This window comes from Miniopterus natalensis, chromosome 1 (genome assembly GCF_054644295.1).
Source record: "Miniopterus natalensis isolate mMinNat1 chromosome 1, mMinNat1.hap1, whole genome shotgun sequence".
NCBI classification, from domain to species: domain Eukaryota; kingdom Metazoa; phylum Chordata; class Mammalia; order Chiroptera; family Miniopteridae; genus Miniopterus; species Miniopterus natalensis.
In genome coordinates, this window is record NC_142081.1 from 162,421,254 (window position 1) to 162,442,416 (window position 21,163).

The following is a 21,163-nucleotide window of genomic DNA, read 5'->3' on the forward strand; positions in this document are numbered from 1 at the left end:
GTGATTTAAAAGCTTTTGGTGGTGATGGGGGAATTGAGTTAAAATTGGTCTTAAACTACCCAGGTTTCTTTGCTAATGATTTCATGTGATTGACAACTGGAACTCATATAGGATTTATTAGTTGCTAATTATGTTTGACACATTCTGTTGCTATACATTTGTGTGATCCAGTAAATCTTCTAAGTTAATGCAGAGTACTTCATGAATTGTTATCTTTTCTAGTTCCATATTCACTTTGTGAAAAAAATGACTTTTCTTTCTCTCTGGTGCTATAAATTGTTTCCATGCCAAGACACACTTTCAGTCAAGTGTTTTAAATACATGATGTGATTTCTAGTTGTCATGGAACATTGACTGTTAAAAATTTAGAATGAACATTGTCAGAACTGAAACCATCTCTGCATGGGTCATAGCCAATAAAGAATTAGAGTGTCCCAGACAGGCGGAAGCATACTTCTTTGAAAAACAAAAACCTTTACTCAAGTAAAATTTTAATTAAAACTTGACCTTAAGAGGTCTTGACTAGGTACTTTTTAGAACAATACCTAAAGTGGCAATTATCTTTTATGACAGAAAATTCAGGTTGCTCGTGGGGTCTCATTCTTGTTAGTGAATGAAATTATTTAATAAATAAAAATTTTAAAACAAATTTCAATTATAGTTTATATTCAATATTACTTTGTCTAATTTTCAGGTGTAGAGAAAAGTAGTTGGACAATCCTATACTTTACAATTTGATTTCCCCCATATTTCATGTACCCACCTGGCACCATATATAGTTATTACAATATTATTGACTGTATTCCCTATGCTGTACTTTACATCCCCATGACTATTTTGTAACTACCAATTTGTGTTTCTTAATCCATTCACATATTTTATCCAAACCCTCAACTCCCGTCTGCTCTGACAACCATCAGTCTGTTCCCTGAATCTATGAGTCTAATAGATAAATTTTTTTCTAAAGAAATTTCTATCTAGCAGAATTAAAGTCAGTGATTTATGTTTGCTCTCCTGTTACAATAGCTCTTTTTTTCCTTTAGATCTGTCAGTTCTTGCATTATATGCTTAGAGGCTATGTTTTAAAACAACTTGAAATTGTTAACTTATTGTTGAATAGATCCTTTTGCATTAGGAAACATGCCTTGTCTCTGGTTATGCTTCTTGTCTTTAAATCTGTTTTGTCTGCTATTAATCTAGCTGCACTAGATTCCTTTTGGGTAGTGTTTTGCATGGTATCCTTCCCCCTCTCCTTCCCCACTTCTGCCAAGCAGTCAGAGTTTTTTTGTTTAAGGAGAAATCTCTTGTAGACAATATATAATTTTTAAAAACTAGGTCTGGCCATCTTTATCCTTAATTAGATAATCTAGTTTGCTTGTCACTGAGCAAGGGCCTGACATGTGTAGAGGCCAATGCTGTGACATCAGCACTTGATAAAAGAAAACGCTGTGATTCCTAATTGACCAGCAAGGAGATAGGAAGTGAGGCTCCAATCTGCCTCCCAACTGGAAGTTTTTGGGTTACATTTAAAGGAACAACTGGGAAAGTTATGCACACTCAGCAGTTACATTATTTCAGCATAATGAGAGCTTGGTGAGCAAGTGCTAGGGGAACTCGGCTTTTCATGGGCCACATGTTTGAATTCGGGGGTGGGGTGTGTGTTTGTGTGTGTTACTGTGCAGTTTGCAGTAGATTTTGACCAAGTGACCTGAAAGTTTACTCCAGAGTGATCTTTTTCTCTAGTGCACGTCAGACTGTCAGACTGCATGATTTGCTACCTTGTCCTGTTATCTGAAAAAAACACAAGCCAGTATCTCATTTAGAGGCAGGACTGGGCTGTTCAGACTGGTTCTGCAGTTGCAGGAGTACCCCAGAAGTTAGGTGCCCATGGGATCCCAAATTGTGCAACAGCATGGTGGACTCCAACATTAGATTTAGAATCTGTGTAAAGAGGAGCAGTTTTATGCATCCAGTTTTCCCTTAGAGTTCTGTAAATTCTTACCCAATTTAGTTTTAGACCCCCTCATAATCTTTAGTGTGCAGAAAGTAAAATAATCAATTTTTAATTATTTCTTTAGTTATGACTATCTACTAATGCCAAGGAGGATTCAGAAAATAATAAAGGGTGGGGCAAAAGTAGGTTTACAGTTGTGAGTACACAAAACTCACAGTTTGTTCTTGTATTATTAATTAATTATTGTATTATTTTCCATACGGACAACTGTAAACCTCCTTTTGCCCTACCCTATATATGCATGTATCTCAGAATCTATATCTATCTATCATCTATCTATCTATCTATCTATCTATCTATCTATCTATCTATCTATCTATCTATCTATCTATCATCTATCTATCATCTATCATCTATCTATCATCTATCTATCATCTATCAATCATCATCATCTATCATCTATCTATCATCTATCTATCTATCTATCTATCTATCTATCTATCTATCTATCTATCATCTATCATCTATCTATCTATCTATCTATCATCTATCTATCTATCTATCTATCTATCTATCTATCTATCTATCATCTATCTATCTATCTATCTATCTATCTATCTATCTATCTATCTATCGTCTATCTATCGTCTATCTATCTATCATCTATCATCTATCTATCTATCATCTATCTATCTATCTATCTATCTATCTATCTATCTATCATCATCTATCTATCATCTATCATCTATCTATCTATCTATCTATCATCTATCTATCTATCTATCTATCATCTATCTATCTATCTATCTATCTATCTATCTATCTATCTATCATCTATCTATCATCTATCTATCTATATCTATCTATCTATCTATCTATCTATCTATCTATCTATCTATCTATCTATCTATCTATCATCTATCTATCTATCTATCTATCTATCTATCTATCTATCTATCTATCTATCATCTATCACCTATCTATCCATCTATCATCTATCTATCTATCTATCTATCTATCTATCTATCTATCTATCTATCTATCTATCATCTATCTATCATCATCTATCATCTATCTATCTATCTATCTATCATCTATCTATCTATCTATCTATCTATCTATCTATCATCTATCTATCTATCATCTATCTATCATTTATCTATCATCATCTATCATCTATCCTTATCTATCTATCATCATCTATCTATCATCTATCTATCATCTATCATCTATCTATCATCTATCTATATCATCATCTATCATCTATCTATATTATCTATCTGTAGCTATCTCTTATCATCTATCTTTTGCTATCTATATTTCATGATCAGTTTCAAGCATATAGTAGGTTATAATACTTAGTGGTTGCTATTAAATGTTGTAGTCAGTTTATTATTAACTCAAAAATATTTACTGATACCATGTGTAATTATATAATTATATAATTATATAATTTTTTCAACATTAAGATCCAGGCAAAAAAATGGAAAGAAGTGAGCTCCAAATGATAATCATATATTGAGAAACCAGGAGGACTTAAAAAGCCTAGTGAGATTAATGAGGATATTTGATAGATGGGGGGATAAGGGGAATTTAGAAAGAAAGCTAGGCCTAGGAAGAGAGTTCTAAAGTCCTAGATTTGAGATGAAGGTATTTTAAGGGAATGGTCTTCTGGTGACTGGCATTAGTAACGTTGGTGGGTCATGCAAAGTGGCAAGTATAAGACCAGGAAATCAATGAGTGAAAACAAGGGGGCTAACGTGGTGCAGGATTTGTCTGAGGCGGAGCAGGGAGGAAGAAAGTGGAGCAGAGTCTAAAACTAACTGAGGAAGCTGGGAGTATGTCCTAGAGGTTGGTTTCTGGCTTATGTGAGAAAACGGAGGTGATACATGAATGTTAATTGGAGAAATGATTAAAGACAAAAGCAGAAGGATCTGGATGTGGCTGAGAGGAGCAGGCAAAATGTACTGGAGATATGCAGGTTTTAGTGAGTGAGGTAAAGAGTAGTTTTTAGAGGAAAGGTTGTGTGTGCTACTGTGAAGAGGTCATAGTTTATGATTCAAGGGAAAACCCCAAGACAGAAGGAGACTTGCTCGTAATAGAAACTCTATTGACATGGTGTAAGGGGCTGGTCTAGTATTAGATAGTGGACTGCTACCTGTTGACTCTGTCACCTATTCCCTGCTTCCTATTTTTCTTTTGTGAGGATCAGGATTCTATTCAAGAAAAGAAACCTTTCTTTCAAGTAGAGAGGGAGTGCAGGAGAACACCATGTGCTTACAAAACATTGGGAAGAATGATTGAAGGAATGGAAGGTAGGGGCTCCCACTGCCTATTGGCCTTAAAGTTGTATGGTTATGACTGTGATTCAGAGAGTACAAACTGCTGCTGCCGCCACTGCAGGCAAATCGCCTACGCCCATGGAGCAATAGTCAGCCAAAGCAGCAAGAAAATGGTTTCTGCCTTATTCCTGCTTCTGAATCTCATGTGAATGTATTCCACTGGCTTGAATGTGAACCCAATCACATTCAGGATACTAGCTGTGTCTTGAAAATATAATTTTTAGTTTTTCCTCTTCTGACATTCATGAGCTTACATAAAAATTATTGGAAATTAAAGCCAAATAGCAATAAAGCATATTAAATACATTTCTTATGCCTTTGTCTTTTTGTGTGTGTTGTCATTCAGCTGAGATTATATAGTCTACTTCTATAAGCTTTTCTTGCATGTTCTCATAGACCAGGCCCATGCTTAGTGCTTAGAAACCTTGATTAGACACGGTGCCACACTAAGAAATAAAATATGGAAAATAGGCCAAATAACTGGCTCAGCATGAAACTCCTTAAAAGACAATACAGTAGAACTTTCAGTGCTAATGCACCTTTTCCCCCATGTCAAAAACAGTTCAAAGGTCAGTTTTGGGTTTTGTGATTGGGTGGACTCTTTACTCTACATTGGCTGTCGAGATCTCCAAAATCTGGGTGTGCCTATATGAGACAGGGGAGTACCAGGAAGCCACACCACTTATTCGCTCACACCATGTTTTCTTGATATCTGCATTTTGTCTTCCCTGCTTGTTCACATGTTTGATAATTCCCCAAGATCAAAGTATTCTCAGCCAAGTCTGAGTTGTCATTAGAAACAATTTGTATTCTTCTTGTAAGCAGCCTGAGGTGGCCTCTGAAAATGGTTCGCTATTAACTTGACCCAGAATACCCCACAAAATCATGCAAATCAAGAGGTTCACATCTTAATGGTTGCTTTAAGAATGCTAGTGATACTTCCCAGGCCATCTGGGATGGTATGCAAATCCAAAAAGCCACCAAGTATCTGAAGGATGACACTTTATAGAAGCAATGTGTGCCATTCTGTCATTACAACGGTAGACTTGGTAGGTGAGCCCAGGCCAAACAGCGGGGCTGGACACAGAGTTGATGGTTTAAAAATGAGTGTTGAGCCCGGCTGGGCGTGGCTCAGCGGTTGAGCGTCGACCTAGGATCCAAGTGATTGGGGTTCTATTCCTGGTCACGGCACATGCCCGGGTTGTGGGCTTGATCAATGACTCTCATCATTGATGTTTCTATCTCTCTCTCTCTCCCTCTCCTTTCCTCTCTCTGAAATCAATAAAGATATATTAAAAAAAAAAAAAAGAGTGTTGAATTTTTGCTGCATGTGCTTAAAAATGCAGAGAGCAATGCTGAACTTAAGGGTTCAGATGGAGATTCTCTGGTCACTGAGCACATCCAGGTGAGCAAAACTCCCAAGAAGCAGCACAGAATTTTCAGAGCTCATGGGTGAATTAACGTATACACGAGCTCTCTCTGCCACACTGAGAGGATCCTACTGAAAAAGAGCAGATGGCTCCTAAACCAGAAGCGGAGGTTGTGCAGAAGAAAAAGATATCCCAGAAGAAACAAAAACTTATGGCCCATGAGTAAATTCAGCATAAAATAAGTGCTAATAAAAATAAAAGCAGAAAAAAGAAACAATTTGTAAACTTTCACCAGCCTTTGTGGTATGGTTTAGGTCATATACAACCACAATTCCTAGAGTGGCTCCTCTTTCCCATCTATTTTTCTGTCATTCTTTCCTGGCAAAATTAGAATCCTGGTTAAACCCAGTCCTTCCATTTATTCTGTTCTTGCATATATCCTGCCTACTCAGTACCTCTACTTAAAAGTGGTCTTTCTTCAAAATTTCTAAGGATGTGCCCCTCAAGAATTCCATCCCATGGTTACCTAATCAAACATTAATCTAGCTATTTCTGCAAAGGGACTTCCCAGATGTTATTAAATATAGATAATTAAACAGTGTCCTGGATTATTTTGGTAGGCTTCAATCTCATCACCTGTGCTCTTAAAAGTAGATAAATTTGTCTGGATTCAGAGAGATGTGGCAGAAGAAGAGTCAGGCAGAAGAGGTGTGTAGGAGAAATGAATGAGTCTTAAAATGTTCTTCCCTAGGGCCTCCAAAAAAGAATGTAGTCCGGCCAATACCTTGATTTCAGCCTTGTGTGACCCTAAGCAGAGGAACTAGCTGAGCCATACTATTGTGTGAACTTCTGATTCGTAGAACTGTGAGATAATGAACTTGTGTTAAGATGCTAAATTTGCGGTAATAAAAATAATAATGAAGTTAAATAGAGATCTCAGATTTAACATATCCAATGCAGAATTTAGGATATTTCAAATCCCTACACACTCAGTCTTTCGTTTTTTACTAAATAACACCATTATTCACACAGTTGCTTGGGCTCCAAAATAGAATTATTTCCAGGTGATTTCTTTTCCTTTAAAACCCAGACCTAACATTTCACCAAATACTTCGGAATGTTTTCCACCTGCGTCTATATCAGACAACTTCTCCCCTTCCCCATAGATCCCACCCAGTCTAAGCCACCACCTCCCTCACAGTGATTCTTGAAATAGGCTCCATTCTTGTTCTCCTAATAGTGTTCAGAGACCAGCCAGAGAGATGAAATTTTCAAAATGTTAGTCAGATAATGTCATGCCCCTATTTAAAGTTCCAGTGGCCTCTCATACATTTAGAATAAAATTCAGTTCCTAGGTCCGCGACGCTGGGTCTGTCTCTGCCTTCTCGACACCTCCTTTCAGTCTCCTTCCTCACTAAGAGTGAGCCACGTTAGTATTCGTTTGTTCCTCTTGCACACCGGATTCAGTGCTGCTTCAGGCCTTTACAATCTTGAATCTTTTTGCCTTGAATATTCTTTCTTTAGATCTTTTAATACTTTACTTCTTACCATTCTTCAAGTATTTGCTTAAGTATCACTTCATCAGAAGTCCCTGATTACCATCTCAAAACAGCCAATCACCACCATTTTGTATCTCCTCACCCTTCGCCATTATTTTTGAAAGCACTCCCACTTCTTAAATTACATTAAAAAAAAAAATTATTGATTTCAGAGAGAGGAAAGGAGAGGGAGAGATAGAAACATCAATGATGAGAGAGTCATTGATCGGCTGCCTGCTGCACGCCACTGACTGGAGTTGGACCCCGCAACCCGGGCATGTGCCCTGACCGGGAATCCAACCCCGATTGCCTGGATCCTCTGTCTACGCTCAACCGCTGAGCCACACCCGGCCGGGCTAAATTACATTTATACGTCTACTTTTTTTTGACACACTAGAATGTGAGCTCAATGAAGGCAGTGAAAGTCACGGCCTTCATAATTGCTGATTGCTCAACTACTGCAACAGTCCCAAGGTAGATTCTCAACAAGTATCTATCTCTGCAGTTAAAGATAGCATCAAGCACATATAAACAAATTTAGACTTACTTGAGGTATCTTTGAAAAGTTTTGATTCATAAATATTTTGCAACAATGTGGGTAGTAAAGTGTCCTGAAAGAAAAATGTGGTGCTGTACTTTAAGAGTCTAAAGTGTATGAAAAATATAGCTCTCGTGATATAATGAGCCCACTTCTGAAACAGACACATCATAATACGTTAGATTAAAATGTTAACTAGTAGGTGAAAGCAATGGAAACTTGGAAACCACAGCCATCAGTCTCTAATTATTAATGTCTGAGGCCATCGTCTATCTCTTCCTTAGTTTAGAAAATGATTTTTCATATCACATCCCAAGACTTGTGCTTCATATCTCATTTACATATTTACATTGGCCAGAAAGGCATTTTTGCTCTGGAGTTAAACACATTATATGAAAGCCAATTTGTAAGTAATGATTAGGTGGTTCTCAGGAAATGCACAGGAAACATGCTGTGGGGAGAGCTTAATTTTATTACTTATTAACATGTTATACCATGTTTTGTACTTGTATAATGGGCTGTGGTAGTAAAGAGGGCATCCTGCTTCCTGCTCTCCTAGCTTCACCCCTAGAAGTTCGTATGTCTCACTTTATCTTCCCTAATTACATCTTTGACCTCATGGTACAAGGCTAGGCTTCTGGCAGCACTAATCTTCATGTGGGTGGCATACCAGAAGGAAACTGGTGACTCTCATGACAACACTGGAGACTGCATATTTATTGCTCAATTCTTTATTTTCATTTTGTTTGCCTAATGTTTATGTGGGTTGCTTTGGTTTCTGTCTAAGGTTATTTCTCCCCTCAGCTCAGAGCTATGGGAAATCGCATCTTTATCCCCATAGGCCTGCAACTTTATTGAAAAATCCCTTGGGAGTAGAAGCAGTAATTTTAGGGCTGGTGGAGCCTGCTTTGGTGGTGGTGGGCTTTTCCGCCGTCGTGGTAGAGCTCGTTGTAGCTGTGGTGGTGGGCTTTTCTGTGGCCGTGGTGGAGCTCGTTGTATCAGCTTGTATTTGGGGTGCAGGGGTATAGTATGGAGGATATATTGGAGGGTATCCAGGGAACACTACAGGCTCAGACCCATCCGGTCTTGGTTGGAAAGGTGGATATGGATAACGTGGATCATAAGGAGGGGGAGGAGGTGGTGGAATTCTCCCTGGGCCATAAGGGAGAGGAGGGGGGGGTGGCATTCTCCCTGGGCCATAAGGGGGAGGTGGGGGTGGTGGCATTCTCCCTGGGCCATAAGGGAGAGGAGGGGGGGGTGGCATTCTCCCTGGGCCATAAGGGGGAGGTGGGGGTGGTGGCATTCTCCCTGGGCCATAAGGGGGAGGTGGGGGTGGTGGTGGAACAAATCTTGGGTCAAAAGGTTGTGGAGGAAAAGGAGGTGGCAACTGTGGATATGGCGGATATGGCGGATATGGCCCCCTGGGGCCTCTTTGACTCTCACCAGGCTGTGGGGAAAAAGAAGTAGACAATTTTAAGTTAAATATTTCAGTGTCAAGCATAAGAACTTATACTTTCTGGGGCAAGCAGAATTCTGAGATGGCTCCCAAGATTCCTGTTTTCTGCTGGCACATGCTGGTCTGACCATATCAGGTGAGCCCTTTAAAATAAGTTCTACAGGTCAGAGGCAGAAGAAGTCAGGGAGATTTGAAGCTGCAGCAAATGGTCTTCTCTTGGCTTCAGAGCAATGTTGTGGAAAGGACTACATGAAAGTAAAAGGTAGATGGGCAGGAGGAGCTGGGAATGTCACCTGGCTACTAGCCAGAAAGAAAATAAGGACCTCAGTCCCCAAAACAAGGGACCCAATTCTGCCAACAATCATCAAGCTTGAAAGAGGATCCTGGGTTCCAGAAAGAACACAGTCCTGGCAACACTTTTTCAGCTTTGTCAGACCCTGAGCCGAGAATTCAAGCCAAGGTCAGAATTCTGACCAAAGAATCTGTGAGATAATAAACAGATTTTTAAAGCTACTAAATTGTAGAAATTTGTTATGCAACAAGAGAAAACTATTATATGTCTCTAAGTCACATGTTCTGAAAGTCTATGTCAGAGCAGAGGAAGAGTTTCTCTTTTGCCCTCTGAATGCCTAGGCTCTCAGTGAAAGCTGAGATAGTATTGAATGGAAAAGAAGATGTGGGTAAAATCATATCCTTGTTTTGTTTTGTTTTACTCGGCTGGCTCTTTTATTTTTTTAAATTTATCTTTATTGTTGAAAGTATTACAGATGTCTCCCTTTTTTCCCCAGTGACTCTCCTCTTGCCCCTTCCCCCCAGGCCTTCGCTGCACTATTGTCTGTGTACATGTGTTATGCATATATGCACATAAATTCTTTGACTAATCTCTTCTTGCCCCCCCTCCCGCCTTGCCTCTGAGATTTGTCAGTCTGTTTCATGCCTCCATATCTCTTATCTAGTTTGTTTATTAGATTATTTTGTTCATTAGATTCCACATATGAGTGAGATCATATGATACTGTCTTTCTCTGTCTGGCTTATTTAACTTAGCATAATACTCTCCAGGTCCCTCCATGCTGACTCAAAGTGAAAGAGATCCTTCTTTCACTTTGGCCACAGATGGCCAATAGACATACAAAAAGATGCTCAAAGCCACTAATCATCAGAGAAATGCAAATTAAAACAATGAGTCATCACCTCACACCTGTCAGAATGGCTGCCATCAATAAATCAAACATCAAGTCCTGGCGAAGATGTGGAGAAAAGGGAACCCTATACTCTGTTGGTGGGCATGCAGACTGATGTAGCCACAGTGGAAAACAGTATGGAGTTTCTTCAAAAAATTAAATATGGAACTGCCTTATGACCCAGTGATTCCAGTTCTAGGAATATATCTTAAGAATCCTGAAACACTAATCAGAAATCATATCCTTTGCTTATAGTAGAGCCTGTCACTGGAATAAATTTCAAATGGGGAAAATGTCTCATATCTCACTTTAGAGTTCAGGATTGTTTCAGACTTTGAAAACTAATAAATTGGCAAGCATATTATTGAGCATCTACTTTGTGCAATGTGCTGAAGTAGGAGCTATGGGGGTACAAACATGCCGCTTGTGTGTATGCAGATCAAGTAGCCACAATACTAGAAGGTACAAAACTGGTCCAATGGGAGGCAGAATGATAGTTTTTGAAGTTTTCTGCCTCTGCTACTTAGGTTGTGTGAATGTGAAATCCTTTTTGAGATACTCTCTTACCTCATCTGGGAAATAACATTCATAAAAGTACCCATGTCATAGGGTCATTGTCAGATTTGTTGTGAAATATTGTTAGTAAAGTGCTTAAGACAGCGCTTTGATTAGGTGCAGTGCTCAATGAATGTTCCGTGCTACCATTTGTGATGTTAACACCTAGGAGAGTGGCTGCAATTTTTGGAAATACAATTTTTGGAAATAAAACTAGTTGAAAAATAGTGCAGGAAACAAATACATTAGAGATTTAGAGTTATTAGTTTTGGGTAGAGGAAAGACTCTCACTGAGAAGGCAGCCTTTGAGAGGAGGCTTAAATACCAGTCAGAGAAAGGCAAGTACCACATGATCTCACTCCTATGTGGGGTCCAAAGTAAACTGATGAACAAAATAGATCAAGAGACACAGGACCATGGAACAGACTGACGAATCTCAGAGGGAAGGTGGTGGTGGAGGAGTGTGTGTGGGGGAGAGATTAACCAAGGAACTTATATGCATATATGTGTAACCCATGGACACAGACCATGGTGTGGGGAAGGCCTGGGGGGGCAGATGCTGGGTGGAGGGGATCCATGGGGCTAAAAGGGAACATCTGTAATACTTTCAACAATAAAGATAAATTTAAAAAATAAAGGAAGAAAGAAAGGAGGCTTAAATAATATAAACGGTGGAGAGGGCATGACAAATGGAGGGAAATGATGTAAATGCTCCAGGGTAGGAAAGCACAAGCCACCTCCTGAGGATTTCTATAGGACACACAACTACATTCCCTTCGCGCTGTTCTCAGGTCCTTCACCTATTTTTTCTGACATTGCCAGTTCCAAACGGTGGGATCCCCCTAAATCATCCCTTTTCTTGATTCCTACCTGCAGGTCCTTAAGCAGTGGGGCACACGCCAAAAGCCCTGTTCCATTACAAATGCACGGTCCTCCAGCACTGCCCTGCACTCCTTTCAAGTGCCTTCAATTTATGCCGCCCCATCCTCCAGAGCTCTGATTTTCTAAGTTAATGGCAGTTTCACTAGAGTCCTCTCGCCCTTCTTTGGCCTTCATCCACCCCGCCACGGTGAGTTCTCTCCAGTTCCTCCAAGGTAACGCAGGCAATTAGAAATGAGCTTTACCGACTTACTGGCCACATACTGTAACTCATAGACACCTGGATATTTCTTTTTTCTTTACAGGTGTTTCCTCAGGGCTCTGTCAGTTTTTCCTTTTTATTCCTGAACTTTAATATGTGCCTTTTAACAGGCCTGTTTTTCTTAGAAAATGACTATCACCGATGCTAGACTTTTAAACAAGTCCACCTCGGCCATGCGTTTCCTTGTTATCACTCTTTCACTCTCTCCCCTCTCGCCTTTGCAGCAAAGCTCTCTGAAAGGGTAGAGGAGATTTGATGAGACTAACCCCACTTCTCGCATGCTAGCCACTCTCCAACCTGGCTTCTTCACCCAGTATGCCAGCAAAACACTTTGCTTGGTGTCACCAAGGAAACAAAAATGCCAAGTCACAGCGGTGGAACTTGTCTTCAGTATGGCCCTCTTTAGCTAGCAGTAGCTTATTGAATTACGGAGGCCATTGGACCCACGGGCTGACAATCCAAAGGCTAGGTCAAGGTGTTTGAAAAGTTCAGGACTTGATTTTTAATTGTCAAGAAAACAAATCTTTAGTGTGCGAAAATATTTCACATTATTTTCATTGTTGAGACCATGAATTCACTGAAGGTACTCTTGCCTGCTAAGGATGGCCTGATAGTGATCTAAAAGTTGTGTCTAAGGAAAAAATCTTCATACCAAATATTTGTTCTTTGCCTAATCTCTTAACCCAACCACAGTGCTTAGCTTCCTTCCCACAGCTGAACAGTGGTAATGAACTTGGTAAAAATGATGAAAATACTATGTTAGAAATAAAAATTATCTTCTCAGTGGGCTATAATTGGAACTAATCTCCTGCATCACTTGGTTTAGGAACAATCCAGTTAAGATATGGATACTTAGAATATAAATTTATTTATGTTTTAATGGGATTAATAGTAGTCATTTCTGGTTTTCTTTGAGGATTAAATTAGATGTCTGTAAAGCATTCAGAAAATTACCTATAACAGAATGAACACTTAAAAGATGACTAGATCATTAGTACTACTTACCTCTCTATATTATTAACTATTAGTCATCATGAATTTCATATAATTGAGGAAAGTCTTATTTCTAGTTAAACTGCTTATATTATTGGAATTCTCAAATTTATTTTGTAAAAAAAAAAATCGTTTATGTAATCAATAACTGATTCTTTAAGAAAGTGTTTTTCTCTTATATTCTGAGAACATAAAAATATTGAATATCAGCTTTAAGATCAGATAAGTAAGATATAATATGACCTTTTAAACATGTCAATATGTTTTATTGATTTATCAAAAATTATATCACATCTTTAATGTACTTAGTAATATGGCCAAGGCCTGGCTGCTTGAGAGACCTATCAAATGGCCTTCTTTTATTCAAGTTTCTGAGAGTAGATAGAATTATTTTATATTTCAGAATGATATAATTTTATGTTGCCTGTTTTGTGTAAGTCCTAGTCTCTTCTCAAAAATAGTTTTTATCTTTTTTCACTTGATATAATAGATTTTACAGCTCTTTGGTAGAAATTACTCTGGAATCAATCTCCATCTTCCAAACCTGGAATTAACCTATCCCTACTTTGAATCTGATTATTATTCCATTACATAAAATAAAACACAAAAATTTTTGTTTGTTTTTTTAATCCTTTGAAACTTTGAATATTCAGAAGCTTCTGTGGTACTTAACCCAGTCCTTTTACACATGGTAGGTGTTGATATTGATATAAATATTTATAGTTAATCAAAAGTTGTCTGAGTCCTTGGCAAAATGCATATTCCCAGGTCCTATTCTCAGATACTCATTCATTCTGGGATGAGGCTTGGCTTACTATTTTTTAAAATTTATTTTCACTGTTGAAAGTATTACAGGTATCCCGCCCCCCTTGATCCTCTCCTGCCCTCCCACTTCCCAGGTCTTCTCCACACTATCGTCTGTGTCCATTTTTAATAAGTGAGTCAGATTACTTTGATGTAGGTGATCCATGAATCCTATGTTGATAAAAACTGTTCTATTTTAACCATCCTATTATATAGATGAGGAAATAGAGTCCCAATAAAATTAAAGAACATGTTCAAGTATATTCAAAAAGTGTCATTAAGTGTATTGGATCAAAAATTTGCAATAAATTTATTTACCTACTTGTGAAATTGCAAATATATGAGAATCCACATTTATACATGTCTGTATAATGCAGTGTGATATTATAGATTTAAACAGTCCAATATGGTAGCCATGAGCCATGTGTGGCAATTTAAATTAAATTTGATTTATAATTTAAATTCAAATAAAAGCAGTAGGACAGAGTTTCATTTCATCAATGATTAATAGCTACTAATATGTAAGGAGGAGTAAGATCATTAATGTGAAAAATCTGACTGTTCATTCTGAGAAAAATGTGAATAGATGATTAATGAGACTTACCGAGAAACAGGCTTCAAGGGCCAAAAGGCCCAAGATTAAGCACAGTGGTTTCATCTTGATGGTTACTCCTGAAAATAAGCACACCAGTTGATTAATATTCCTTTTTTTTGAAAGTGTCTCAACCACTGGTATTTGATGTTGTGTAGGAATAGTACTGAAGCATTTGAAGAAATTCGTCTAATTTTATTTTGGGCGCAGTATTAATATGGAGCAATACTGTTAGGCTTATGACATGTAACTATAAAATGATGAAACTAGTTTTTACTTTTGACTTGTGAGTTAACACTAGAGCTAATGGCAGAGAGTTGTTCATAAATATTTTATGTGATAGAAGCTTTTATGAGTAAGGTTTTTGCTTTCAGAAGCAACTACTATATCTAGTAAGCTGATTCTTTTCTTTTTCTTATTATTGAGATGTCCCAAGAAGTACAATTTAAAACATATGATTTAGTTATCATAGTAATATATCAAATACAAATCTGTAGAACTCTATAAAGCAATATGATTGCTATTATAAAATATCAAGGTGTTCAAACCCAAATGTGTCCATTTCAAAGGACAGTCGACCCTTGAACAAAACAGTTTGGAATTGTAAGTGTTCACTTCTATACAGATTTTTTCCATGTCCCCAGGTTTTGCATCCACAGATTCAACCAACTGCAGATTGAAAACTATATTTGACCCTCCCATTGGGAATCTGCAGGTGCAGAGGCCCGACTGTACACGCTGTTCTATACCATTACGTGTAAGGGATTTTAGCATCCACAGGTTTGGGTATCCCTGGGTGTCCTGGAACCAGTTCCCCTATGGATACTGAAGGATGACTTGTGAGTCAAAAGTTGTACTTAGGTTTTTGACTGTGGGGGGTCAGTTCCTCTAACCCCTACATTGTTCAAGGGTCAACACCAGTTTAAAGAAAAAGTGTCACCTTGTCCTAGTTTTAACAACATTCTACTAAGTTATTTTATTCCATGATAAGTGGTCTCAAACTACTTGCAAAAATCCATATAATGTACATCAAAGACCATGGCAGGGAAAAGAGACATGCTCAGGTCTTTTACTCTCAATTGGCTTCAAATTTACTACACTATATTTCAAGTACGGGATGGCCCGAATTGTGGGAAAGCAGTGCATGCACCTCTGTGTGGACTAGCTTTCTAATAGTCAGCTCTACCCATCAGTTGTATGTGTTGGCTGAGCAATCGAAGTCTTGAAAGAATCTTAAGGGCAAATTTCACAGAATATTCAATTATATATGCATATGGTTATTTAAGTATCACTTTTCCTATGACACATTCTTATGGAAAAGCTTTAAAAAACAAAGAAAAAAAACTAATAATAAAAATATACTGTAGAATAATTCAGTTCTCTTAGAATACATTTGATAGTGTTCTGGTCACAATGAAGCTCAAAAAATGTTAAAGTACATCAGGGGGGAAAATTTGATTGATTGTGTAATTGGATGGATTAATTGTCCCAAGTGCCCAACATGAATGCTTTTCTGTAACATATAGAATTTCACAAAATTTAATACATTTTATGGCTTACCAAATTTCATATAAGGCACATATTATTCTTTTAGTAAAAATGAATGTTTTCTAAAAAGTCCATGAAAATAATACCTTAAAGTCTTGTAATGAAACAGCATGGTACCGGCATGAAAACAGACATATAGATCAATGAAACAGAACAGAGAGTTCAGAAATACCTTTATGTCAGTTAATATTTGACATAAGGAGGCAAGAACATACAATAGTGTAAAGATAGTCTATTTATTAAATTTTATTGGGAAAATAGCACAGATACATGCAAAAAAATGAAATTAGACCACTTTCTTACACCATACACAAGATTAAAGTCAAAATAGATTAAAGACTTACTATAAAACTCAAAACCACAAAAATCCTAGAAGAAAACATAGGCAGTAAGATCTTTAACATTTCTCGAGGCAGTATTTTTTCTGATATATCTCCTTAGGAAACAAAAGAAAAAAATAAACAAATGGCACTACATCTAACTAAAAAGTTTTTCCACAGCAAACAAAACACTTAACAAAATGAAAAGACAACCCACTGAATGGGAGAACATATTCACCAATGATACATCTGTAAGGGGTCAATATCCAAAATTTATAAGGAACGTATACAACTCAACACCAACAAAACTAACAATACAATTAAAAATGGGCAAACGACCTGAATAAGCCCTTCTCCAAAGAGGACATACAGATGGTCAATAGACACATAAAAAGGTGCTCAACGCCACTAATCAGAGAAATGCAAATTAAAACCACAGTGAGATATCACCTTACACCTGTCAGAGTGGCTGCCATCAATAAATCAACAAAAACAAGTGTTGGCGAGGGTGTGGAGAAAAGGAAGCCCTCATGCACTGTTGGTGGGAATGCAGATTTGTGCAGCCACTGTGGAAAACAGTATGGAATTTCCTCAAAAAATTAAAAATGGAACTACCTTATGACCCAGGGATTCCACTTCTGGGAATATATCCAAAGAAACCAGAAACACTGATATGAAAGAATACATGCACCCCTATGCTCACTGCAGCATTATTTACAATAGCAAGATTTGGGAGCAGCCCAACTGCCCATTAGTAAATGAATGGATCAGAAAGCTGTGGTATTTGCACCATGGAATACTACTCAGCTGTAAAAAAGAAGGAAATCTTACTTTTTGTAACAGCATGGGTGGACTTGGAGAGTATTATTCTAAGTGAAAGAAGCCAGTCAGAGAAAGACAAATATGTACCACTTATATGTGGAATCTAATGAACAAAATAAGCTAACAAACAAAATAGGAACAGACTCATAGATACAGAGGACAGACTGACAGCTGTCAGAGGGAGGGCTTTGTGGGACTGGGTGAAAAAGTAAAGGGACTAAGGAAAAGCAATCCCGTGAAAAACAAAACACAACACATAGACACAGATAACAGTATGGTGATGACCAGAGGAAAAGGGGGATGGGAGGAGGTAGAAGAGGGAAAGGGGAGATAAATGGTGACAGAAGGAGACTTGACTTTGGGTGGTGAACACACAATATACAGATGATATATTATAGAATTGTATACCTGAAACCAAACTGATTGTGTTAACCAATGTTACCCCAATAAAGTCAATAAAAATTTAAAACAATGAAAGTCTCCGAAAATTAGTATTTAAAGTAAAAATTCTTCAGTTTATGTTTCTAAGCTCTACCTTTGTGTGAGGATCCTTTTGAGGGCTGAGTGTTCTGCTGGTCAAAATGTCTCAGGCCAGTTACTTTCCAAAGATGCCAAATGAAAGTGAGAAAGAACAGGAAATCTCAGCTCTTATATACTTTGCAGTGAATATCGAGTGATAATAAGGAAAGGTAGTTGGAAGACATAAACTTCTAGGTTGATGTTCTTTAAACAAAGATAGAAAAGTATCTTTGCCAATTTGGCAATCTTTTCCTGTAGTTTTTTTTTTTTTTTTTTCCATTTCTGAGGAGCTTTGACCCATTCAATATTTGGTGTTTCCAGAGGAAACATATATTATACAATGAATCATAGTGTCCTTTTGTCTCAGTAAAGTAATTGGGAGCTTCTGGTGCACCATTGCGTCATTATTTTAAAGAAAAAGCTCAAGATGTTCTATTTCAAGTAATTTTAATGGTGCTCTTTTGTTGTATGTTACTATCACCATATTTTCTATTTTATCTAAAAGTTAACTACCTTACGTGGGAAATTAAAAGGTCAAATTATTTTTAAATTGAACTCAAACACAATATAGAGGTAATTTGTGGGGCTAAAACCTATAATTAAAATTAGAAATCATTATTAAATCAGTGTTGCTAAATACCACGCACAGGATGCCATGTCCAGTTATATGCAGAGTATCTCACGTATGTTGCTTAAGTTTTGGACCACTGTTCTATATCTTTTGGGTTTCATGTTTCTACTCTTTTTTTCAGTTGAAATAATGAAATTGTTTTACTATTTTATTCTTATGTATTTCTACATATCTGATCATCTACGTACTATTTCTCCCATTTATGTAACATTGGCATAGTTGCGTAAATGTTTTCGAAGGATTTTTGATAAAAACAAGTGCTTGGGTTAAGATTTTGACCTAAATTTTGGAAAAACCAAATGTTAGACAGAGAAGGCCCCAAGAAAATTGATGCAGTTTCTTTATCTTAATTATATTTGAATTCTCTGTGTCTGTGATTTTTTCAAGATATTTAGATTATTTAAAAGAGACTCAAATGGACATTTTTAAAGGAAATTTTCTTTTGCCAGTGCAGAACTAAAACAGTGGTTTGAGATTATGTTTTAGATGTCACGTGCCATTTGCTGTAATTAACTTGAGAAATTTAATTAAACAATTATGGGCACATTATATGGATATATTTTTACTTTGAGTGGATATCTATGGGAAAATCACAGTTTTATATTTTTGATAAACCCAGGCTTTGAGGGTTTCCTTATTCTAGATGATTCTATAATCTCCAGTTTTGAGTAATTATTATATAATAATTGCTATTTAAAAAGCTTTTACCATATACCACATGGCAAGAAGAAATGAGTTCTATCATCATTTCTGTCTTTCACAGAGATACTAATGAAACTAAGTCTGTTCACTTCAAGGCCTTAATACTGAATTAACCAGTATTCCATGCTGCCTCCTAAATCTAAATAACCTTCATAAATTTAACTAACAGAGATTAATCAAGTGAATTTATAGTTAGGTTATTTTGTTCAAAGCCCAATACCACCTGGCCAGTGTGGCTCAGTTGTTGAGCATCAACCCATGAACCAGGAGATCACAGTTCAATTCCCGGTCAGGGCACATGCCTGGGTTTCGGGCTTGATCCGTAGTAGGGGCCGTGCAGGAGGCAGCCGATCAGTGACTCTCTCTCATCATTGATGTTTCTCTCTCTCTCCCTCTCCCTCTCCCTTCCTCTCTCTGAAATCAATAAAAACATAATTAAAAAAAAAGCCCAATACCAACATTTATTTGCTGCTTGATATCAGACAAGCTATTTTAACTCATTGTGCCCCTGGGGTTTAGCTATTCCATCATTCATTCATTCACTCATTCGACGTATATTTAATTCCTACTGGGTATCAGATACAGTGCTAGTTGTCAAAGTCACAGAATAATTAAATGTTTGGTGCGTCAAAAATCTTTTGGGAGTCATAGGTGGTGTAGAACAAAGAAGCCACGTTTTGAGAATTGATCTTAGTTTTAAGTTACTATACCTAATTTCATTTGCTTTGTCTCATTTTGTTTCCTTAAAAATATTCTGGCCCGGCTGGGCGTGGCTCAACTGTTGAGCGTTGACCTAGGATCCAGGCGATCAGGGTTCCATTCCCAGTTGGGCCACATGCCCGGGATGTGGGCTCTCTCATCATGGATGTTTCTATCTCTCTCTCTCCCTCTCCTTTCCTCTCTCTGAAATCAATAAAGATATATTAAAAAAATAAAAATAAAAAAAATAAAAATATTCTGATGACATAATCAAGTGTAATAAATTGTTTGACTAATCTGCTAACATTAGGCCCCAATTAGTTACTGAACAATTACATGCCCTAACAGTGAAGATGATTCTAAGTTAACATGAAAAATTCAATAAACCACTCTCTTCTCTGAGAATAATTCAGGTTGTCAAAAGAGGAGTATCTCTTCTTTCTTGTTTTGATGCCAACATATTTTCCAGCCAAGTGTTTTGAATCCAGGTATGATCTCCATTGTAATGGATCACTGACTCTGAAGGACTTGGGATGAACACTGGCAGAACTGAAAGATAATTTCTGAGTGACTTGTGACCAACAAAGGATTTAGAGCAACATACACCAACGGAAGCACATATCTGTTAAGAAAGAAAAAGTCACTTACTAATCTTTAATTCATGGCTTTAAAAGATCTTGAATGAATACTTTCTGGAATAAACTAATGTTTGTAGTCACAGAAGGTTCAAGGTGACAGTGGAGTCACACTACTGTTAGTTCGGAGACTTATACAACAGATGTAAAAATATTTTCATGAATAATTATATTTAACAGAATTAAACTCAGTCACAGCAACGTATTTGCAGTCTGCTGCCCTGTTACCAACAGTATAACTCTGTTTCTTTGGGCCCACGGAAAGCATATGAATGTATTTCTTCTGGATTATGTATTTGGCTCCAGCCTGTGAATGAAAATAAGTATGCAATTGCCTTTTAATCAAAATTTTGTTAGATAACTCTAATAGGTAACCAAAGAATTTCAGTTCTCTTTCAAGATCTCTCTTGAGAAATACTCCTGGCTTCATCTTATTACTCAAAATGTATTTTCTTTGTCACAACTTTACTTTATATGCTAAAAAATCTGGCTGTACACAACAAGTTTTCTCTGTAAACTAGATCCAATACTTTAAAAAATTTTAAATGTAAATGTAATTTATTTGTTAGTTGGTGAATTATGTTATATTTATCCTCTTATTTAATATGTAAAATAACTCTAAGATATAGTCAGGGAGAAATTAACATCCTAGTTTTTTAAAGGATGTATTTTTCATTGATTTTTTTTTTAGAGAGAGAGGGAGGGAGAGGGAGAGAGAAAAACATGGATAAGAGAGAAACATCAGTATTGGTCAGCTGCCTCCTGCATGCCCCCAGCTGGAGCTCGAGCCCAAAACCCAGGGAATGTGCCCTGACTGGGAA

General features: G+C 37.3%; 1 protein-coding gene across 1 annotated transcript; it reads right to left on the reverse strand.

The window, feature by feature from the left end:
- Positions 1 to 8,571: 8,571 nt before the first annotated feature.
- Positions 8,572 to 14,532, reverse strand: LOC148094476 (uncharacterized). Its single transcript, XM_087826671.1, has 2 exons — positions 14,479 to 14,532; positions 8,572 to 9,189 (listed from the first exon to the last, which is right to left on the reverse strand). The coding sequence occupies exons 1-2, from the start codon at positions 14,530 to 14,532 to the stop codon at positions 8,572 to 8,574; spliced, it is 672 nt and encodes a 223-aa protein (XP_087682797.1).
- Between the last annotated feature and the right edge of the window lie 6,631 nt (positions 14,533 to 21,163).